The sequence below is a fragment of the Brachyistius frenatus genome, unplaced genomic scaffold, assembly GCF_029030835.1.
Source record: "Brachyistius frenatus isolate BFR_SWC_R1_liver_20210118 unplaced genomic scaffold, ASM2903083v1 Contig_20, whole genome shotgun sequence".
In the NCBI taxonomy this organism is placed as follows: Eukaryota; Metazoa; Chordata; class Actinopteri; family Embiotocidae; genus Brachyistius; species Brachyistius frenatus.
This window is the reverse complement of record NW_027210619.1, coordinates 3,982,123-3,990,632: the sequence shown is the minus strand read 5'-3', so window position 1 is coordinate 3,990,632 and position 8,510 is coordinate 3,982,123. Positions and strand designations below refer to the sequence as shown.

Here is an 8,510-nt window from a genome sequence, read left to right as displayed (position 1 = left end):
TATTTGTTCTATAGTTAGTTATGATTTTACTGGGAGGGAGAATGAACAGCTTCAATAATAGTGGCCTTCAATCGAACCCTGGGGGACTCCAGGCGTTGTAGTGACCTTCTCAGATTTCAGGACTGTACCAAATAATCTCATCCACTTTTCCAGTTTACCAAGAAGTATTTTATGCTCCATAGTATAAGGACAAACTAAAAACAAGCAGAACCAAAACTGATGTTTTATATGGATCAGTGTTCAGACAAATGTGAATTAATGCTTTTATCAGTGTAGTCTCAGCACTGTTTTTGTTTGAAGCCAAAAGTTTATTTACATTTAGTTAAATTGATCAAAAAAATAACTATTTGACCATTCAATTCATTGAAAAAGTTTAAAATAACACTGTTAGCATCAAACACACAATCTGCCCTAATTGTTTCCACAGAGTCAGAGTAGTGGTTTGGTTTCATTGTTTGACATTGTTGAGGAATTCATGGCCAGTGTGGTATTTTAGATTTTTCCCTTAAAAACTTAATCTCATTACTCTTACTCAGACATACAAAGTCAGGTAGTAAAACGATGTTGCAGGATTAGTCAGTTTAGTGGTAAGCGAGGCACAATAATTTATTCCCATCTATGTCAGAGTATTGCCTTATTTATGTCACAATTGTAAATACAAAACCTCTCTTTAAAAACAAATAACTAATACACATATTTATATTCCTTTTTGACATAAACTAATATGGTTTAAAGAAAAGGAGAGATTGACATATTACATAGAAAAACTCAAAAGAGGACTACGGCCCTGACAACAGTGCAAGGATTATCAACAGCCTTGCTCTAACCATATCCAGTGTGTGGCCCCTTTTGCATACGGCTTGCAACAGATCAAATGATCACAGAATTGCTTAGCAGTTTTGACTTTTATAGGCACTGCAAATGTTTAAACAGTTAAAGTAAGATACTCAAAATCTGCTGAGATGAGAGAAATCAGATCAGTGAAGTTGTTAAGAAAATTAGGAGGTCTGTAAATCATAATCAGCATCTCAGCCTGTTTTCTTTTACTTTACAGACAACAAGTGAATGAGGGAAAAATAGAAAGAAAGAGAAAGAAGGGGTAGCAGAACCGAGTCACATTATCAGCAATGATAGTTTCCGTGGCAATCTAAAACTTCCCATGAAAGAGTGCCTGCTCAGCAGAAGTGATTGCTGCTTTACTGGATATTAACCTCCGTGCAAGACAGTTGACCTCAACAAATATAGCAGCTGATGAGTTCAAAGCTTAAAAAGAAGAAAACTGTGTTTGTGAGTTTTCAGCTCACTTTATTCTCTCAGGTTGTGAGTTCCATGTGCAGAGTAGCACTTCTCACACTAAAGTACTTTTAATTTGATGTATTGGGTAACAACAGAGCATTATTGTTACTTTATTAAGAACTCGCCATTATCCACATCATCCATCCATGTGCCCGAACGAACACACCACTGACCCCTGCGCACTGCTAACCCATCACAGGAGATACTATGAACAAGGAATTCAATACTGGAAGTTCCAGCTTGGCTCTTTGTCAACAGTCCATCAATCGATCCATTAATCTGACTGGCAATTGAGAAGAATTAGGTAGGCACTGTGCCTGTGAATCACGTGATGGTTTGTCAGAGTAAAACAAAGTTTCCAGTTACATCACTTGGGTTCATGTGGCTTTGTATGACCCTTTGCCCACCTCTTAGTTCAAGTCATTTTCTCTGCTCTGCCCTGGCTTGCGTTTGTCAGTATTCTTCCTTCTGCCTTCGGATGTCCGAGTGCTGCGCCTGCTGCCAATGATGTTGTGTAAGCAGTTTCAGGTCAGCGAAGCATTCACCTCAGACTCTTATCCCAGTTGTTTCTTCTTATCAGTGCTGTTGGTCTTAAAAGTCCACATCAAGAAACATGAATAGATACAATTCAAAAAATATACACGTAGATTTAACAGCGTATTTTAAGAAATTAAACATGAACAACTGTATCAATCACCCTAACTGCCTATAGTGATTTTAATGTCTCATAGTGGATGGAAAGGAATACATTACTTATGTTATTCTTGTTGTTCAAGCTGTGAAAAGAACAGCTCATCAACCCTGCTCTATGTTGATCCAATTATTGTTTTCTAATAATACTAACACTCACACATGTGTATGTGTGAGCTAGCTGTTAGACGTGAAATTAAGCATGTTGTGTCTGAATATCTCACAGGACACAACAGGCCTCCTGACGGTACACACCCACAGAAAAATGTGCACATCATACACGACCCCAGTCCTATGAAGTCTATCTTACTAAAATGATGAACCAAGAGGTAAAAATGGCAATAAAACATTTTATTCCATTAAAAGATGATACACATTCACAGATATAATCAAGTTATTTCCACCTATTCACATGCTGATACGCCTCTGTTTTGACATGTCACTCGCAAATGCTGAAACTACAGAAGGACTCACTGTTGGGTTTATTTCTGTCTCTCTGGCAAAACTCGTACTCGTAATCACCATGGAAACAGGGAAAGCCCCACACGTTGCCAAGGCAACCAGAGTGAAAATATGTTTGTTTTTTTCCTCTGAAAAAGTATGAGAGCTCCTCTGCAGTACTGCTCTGCTCTGAGTGTGAACGTGGGCGTATATGTGCATTCCCTGTGGTCCCATTTGATTGGGAAAGCTCTGATTTAGCTGAGCATGCAAATGTTGCCCAGTTCACTTGGCCATGTCTTCAGCCACAGCTTTCCCCATTTTATCCTTCAGGTAGGCCAATTTCTGCCAGTCTGTCTTCAGTTCCAGCCACTCATAATACGGCACCTGAAAGAGAACAGAAGGAATGGATTTCAAAAGCTCTCTTTGTATATTTGATATGCTATCTCAGGTAGACATATTTGCCCCTGAAACAGTGCAAACCTGGAAGGCAAGTGATGCTACGACTGGCAGAGAAGACTGTCCTAGATGAGAGAGAAACAGAGCTTGGACTGGCCTAGATGAGCTGCTGCTGGAGCTCTATTTATACCACAGACTGCAGCAGGTCCCACCTGACTCTCAGCTCTACCAAAGTATCAGGTCCATTGTTTGCGTGCCCTTAGCCTGTCAGATACAGCAGCAGCATCAGCAACACTGCTTCTCTGTCTCTGTTCATTGAAATACTGCTCAATATCACAGCAAAGCAGAACATGCCTTGATTTTTAGTGTTTAATGAAAAACTGATGCGAACTCATAAAAAAAAAAAAAAATGTTAAACTAAGCCACCATCACAAACGCTGCTACAATGCTGGCTCCTCCCATCTCCAGCCTCTCCCTACCTCCACTGTGATGAAGCCAGCCAACTGAAGATGTCTCTTCATCATGGTAAAACGTCCCAGAAGGTCTTTACTCTTTGAACTAAAGTTGGGAAACTCCCAAGCCAAGAAAGCTAGCCTAAAAAAAAAAAGATGAAGAAGAGTGGAACAGAGGACAAATGAACTTTAGGCACAGAGAGCAACATAAAAACTGCTGCATCATTCAAAAGGCAGAAAAGCAAATTCAAACTTTAACACCCCAAACCTCCCACCCTATGACTTACCGCCGTGCCCCTTTAGGTAAATCCTGATCTCCTCCTCCACTTGGTAGATGAGGGGCTTTTAGCACTGACATGTCAACTGGTTTGTTGTCACAATCCACTATCAGCTCACCAGCTTAATGAGAAGGGCATGTCAGTTGTAAAAAAAATCTGTCAGAGTAAAGTCCTGTAAAACCACAGTAATAAAACTAAATGACAGCGTGACTGTGTTTGTGATCAGGGTGTGTATTTATGGGCTACCTTGGCCCCCTTACCAATAGTCCATCCATACACGGTGTCCACACCAGTGCGAAGGGCCTCTGTCTTCCCACCCACCAAACTCTGTAAAGCTTCTTTTAGACTAGTCTGCAGGAGGGACTGCTGGGAGGCGTTTGCCGGGACACTCAGTGAGGATAAACTATCTGAGGATCCTGGATGCTCTAAGTGGAGAGTAGCAGCAACGTGCAACAGCTTCAGCTTGTAGTTTTCTACTCGAGTTGGACTGCCCGCTGTTGACAGAAAAAACAGGAGAAAAGGGAACAAGTGTTGGCAGCTTACCGGCAGGTGTACTTTTCAAAACTTTTCCAAGAATGTTTTGAATTGTAGCAATTAAAGCAATGTTTCAAATCAGTGAGAAAATGGGATTCATGTGCTTGTCTGACCAGGAATTTATCTGTGCTTTACTGCCATCTACTGAGCCAGAAGGCTATTTTGTCAGTTAGCACACAAAGTCCTGAGAGACACCACAGTTGTTCTGAATGTTAAAAAAAAAATACACCCATTAGCTGCAACATTAAAATCACTGTTGGGTGAAGCATGAAGTATAATACTACACACAAAAACGTTGAGCTGTTATTGAATCTGATCGAGAGAGCTGTTCATTTATTTTAACGGTCATTTTGGAGATTAATGTGTGGTGCTGTTGAACTGTACTGGGTTACACTGGGAGGTGTTGAATTTTCTGGTTGATGTGAACTGATATTGTGTCTCTGGCCTGACTGGGTACACTGGTGTGTGTTTTCGGTCTCAGTGGGCAGAGCATCCTTAACAGGTGCCTGAATCATTTTCACCAGCCTCTCCCAGTTTAGAGGAGCAGCTGCTTCACTCCCTGAACTGCTGACACTTCAAAGAGAACTTGCCATGTATGAAGTAATACAGCACGTATTATTGCTTAGCTGTGCTGATCCAAAGTCTGTATCTGCACATGTATAATTTCACTATTTATCAAAAACAGGAAAGCACAGAAGTAGAATGAATGCAGACAGCTGTGTGTCTTACCGGACAGCTTGGTAATATGAGTTTGTTGTAAAAGCGGGGTGAGATAGTGCTGCTTGGCCTGCTGTAGCACACACAGAGACCAACCCACATCTGTCTGCAGAAAAGGTTCCAGGCCCGAGTAAGACTTCTCCAGAGCAAGGTGAACCTGGATGCAAAAGTGGCACAAAGGGAGAATATATTTAAGGTAGGAAGTAGACCTCCTCATGTAAAGTCAACAGTTAACCTTGATTGTCATTAGTACCTTGCAGTAGAAATCCTCTACTTTGCTGGGCTGGAAGCCCAGTCTGGCAAAAGTCATGAGCAGATTACAGAGCTGCAGAGTGCTATATTTGTGATGGTTTGCTGTGTAGTGCTGGCAAAGAAATGGAAAGAGAGTTACACAGTGACTGACAAACAATTGAAATTATTAGTTAATTAGAGATTTTGTTAGTTCATTGAAAGTGTATTGGACATGTGAAAAAAATAAAGATATAAACAGTAAAGAGAACAGTTATGGATTCATTTATGAATACATTATAGATTATATAGATGACGTGCTTTTCTCAAAATTAATTGAATCAGACAGTGTTTTGTACTGACCTCAGCAAAGGCCTCAAAGAGAAGGATGTGGAGCCACTTGAGGAAGCCCAGTGACTTAGCACAACGTGTGACATCAGCAGAAATAAGGTCGGGGACCCTGGGTAACAACTCTGAGGCCATTCGCTGAAATATCTGAGAATGGTGGAAATTCAACTTTCCTACGGAGGGGCAAAGACAAAGCTGTTACCGTTAGCATTATGCAGCGTGTTACTGAGCATGCAGTTATCTCATTTCATCTGATCCGTCCTCAACATTCAGCTTTACCCATTCTGTTGTAACTAGCCTCATCCATTACTCCATTATTTTAAAAATGTACATAAAAACATATAAAATCATCTTATTACCGTATGCAAAGGCCATGTCCAGTATCAGTGAAGTGGTGAACTCTGACGACGGCTTCTGGAGCAGGTGGTAGGACAGAGCCCGGAGCAGTGGGATAGATCTGCGACTCTGAGCGGCCAAAGACACACAGGCTTTGCGAATCTCTTCAGCTGAAAAGGCATCTGCCAGCTCCAAAGCCTAAAACAGAGATAGACAGAGAGTTATCATTGTGGTTTGGGATTATGGACTGATTGGACCGACATTGACTGAGTTTAGGGTTTGATATATACTCTAATTCCAATACATTCTAGCCTAAACATGGGTGATTACTCTTCTTAGTCTGCCCCTCTGACCTGTGAGATAACTCAAGGGTCCACTTTGGGTCCAATTCTTTTTTTCATTATAGACCACCTTTTTGGTCTATTTATGAACACAGTATTGTCACCTTTATGCCAATGATACCCAGATATACCTACCGCTGAAATTCTTTAATACGTTGCTTTACCAATGTTAAAACTTGGTTGAAGATTCAACAGTTTGCTGCTCATCCCTCTCATCCAACAGCAGTGTCACTTGATAATATATCATCTTATCTCACCCTAGTGTAAACTTAACAGACAAAACCTGGGAATTATTTTTGTTTCTTCCTTTAAATCAAACTTTTAGCTAAACTCAAGCCCTCCCTTTCTTTTAAAGATCACATGTATTTATCGCCTTTCAATTCTTTGTATGTTGGAATGGGCCAGACATTAATATCCCAGTCGCTGCCGCAAGACTCCTGACTGGCACATGTAAGTGTAAGCACAAACATTTCACCTGTTCTGGCATCCTTACATTGGTTACCTACTCATTACAGGACTAATTTCAAAATGTTATTGTTTATCTAGAAGTGCTTAAATGAAGCAACACCAGCGTGTCTGCCTTACCTGCTACACCCTCAAACCCCCTCATCTCCTGATTAGGTCACTGAACAAGCAGTTTTTAGTGGTTCATAGATTCAGACGGGTTCATAGCCGCCGCTCTTAAACCTGAAGAATCCCCCCCCCTCCCAGATTAGGCCGTCAACTCCACTACCAGTATTCAAATTTAGACTAAAAATGATTATAGCTGGTAATCCCTGATTAGGCACAATTTTGAATAAAATAATTTCAGCATTCATTACTGCTCATGTATATCATGTATATCCTCACATGTTTGTTACGTCTTTAATATTTGATTACGTTGTCAATTTATTTTTTATTTCTTTATATAATCGCTTTTAACTGTTTAAGTTTGTTTGTTGTTTAAGTTTTTCCACTTTTGTTGTTTATATATGTGCTATATAAATAAACTTGACCACACAATTGCAAAAATATTGACTTTTTCTACTGTATGCTCAGTTTTTACGACTACACATACGACCTCTCCTTTCACCAATTTAATTGTAGAAAGTGTCAACCTTTCAAAGAAAGCAATTGCCAATCAGTTTGCAACCTACCTGGTCTGGTATACACAGAAATACTGACGTAAAACTAACACGGACTATATGTTAAACAGTGATTGCTGTTTTACCTTGTCTTCAAGTCTGTCCATCAAGGTAGGCGACATGTGTGCTCCTTTGGCTATCAGTGCACTGACAGTTTTAGCATCAGCGATTTCAGTCCAGCGCAGTTCCAGGTGTTTTAACACAGTGTTCACTAGTGCCACGTCCTGTTGTGCTTTCCTGGTTGCTCCCCAGTCTGCCAGGTAGGCCAGCTGCTTGTACGTGAGCCTGCGGACTCGCCACAGGACCTCTGTCTGGACAGAGCTGAGCACCGAATCAGTGGCGGGAACACCCATAACCCAGAGACTCCGCAAGACAGACACGAGAGTGCCGTTCCACACTGAAGACACCTGGAACAAAAACACGCGGAGAAATGACTCAGTCTTCACCGATAAGCAGAAAGGCCTGACGTGATGATAATAATTGTCCACCTCGATCTCATCCGGTTTCCTTACCTGCCGAGACACAGTGTTCATCATGTCCAGCAGCCTTGAATCCGTCGTCAGCTCAGGTTGCTGTTCTCTAAACTTCCCCTTCATCTTCAGCACCAACTGAGTCCACTTCATCAGGGCGTTGGCAGCTTGATTACCATTTCCTCCGTACTCTGACCAAGCTGACAGGATGTCCTCCGGTGCTGCTGCCTTTTCCACCAACTCGTCCAGCGGGGTGCGCGTGGGCACCTCTGGAGGGGTGTGTTCCTTGGTAATAGCTGTTGTTTCACACATTGACCTTTCTGTGACCCATGGCCAACCCTTGGCCCTGCGCACCTCTACGTTCCCAGGTGGAGGTGAGGTGGAGGTAGGCGGGCAGCGGCAGCAGCAGGAGAAGCCTGAGAGGAGGTCCTGCAGAGCAGACGGGCATATCTGCACAAGAGGCGGCTGGCCATTGGGTCTGAGAGACGGGACGATGGCCACAGGTAGGAAAGGAGAGGGCACGTTTCTCACAGTTCAGCAGCCGGTGTCACCCATCCCCCATCAAACCTAAAGTACCAGCAGAGAAATCAGCGTCAAGTGTGGGGAAAAGAAAAGAAAAAAAAAAAAAAAAAAAGGTTGATCGGTTTAAAGAAACGTTTAAACTGTAACCTGGACCTTCAGTTCCACAGTAACAATTTGACGCAGTGAAATGTTTCGTGAAGGGAAGCAGCCACCGGAGAGGTGTCGCTCCTGTCATGTAACGTTAAATCCTGACCTTGTCGTAGAGAAGAAGAGACGCCGACTAGCACCGCTCTGCTCCGTTTCCTCTAATACGACGGAGCTTAATTGGTAAAAGTCT

At 42.0% G+C, this 8,510-nt stretch overlaps 1 protein-coding gene across 1 annotated transcript; it reads right to left on the bottom strand.

The window, feature by feature from the left end:
• Nucleotides 1-2,322: 2,322 nt before the first annotated feature.
• On the bottom strand, nt 2,323-8,124 carry tbrg4 (transforming growth factor beta regulator 4). Its single transcript, XM_069696086.1, is given in 11 exon segments — nt 2,323-2,811; nt 3,303-3,417; nt 3,563-3,674; nt 3,814-4,047; nt 4,817-4,961; nt 5,058-5,168; nt 5,396-5,553; nt 5,740-5,914; nt 7,268-7,588; nt 7,694-8,028; nt 8,031-8,124. Coding segments are annotated over 11 exon segments (1,902 nt in total). The 3' UTR covers nt 2,323-2,709.
• Nucleotides 8,125-8,510: the final 386 nt, after the last annotated feature.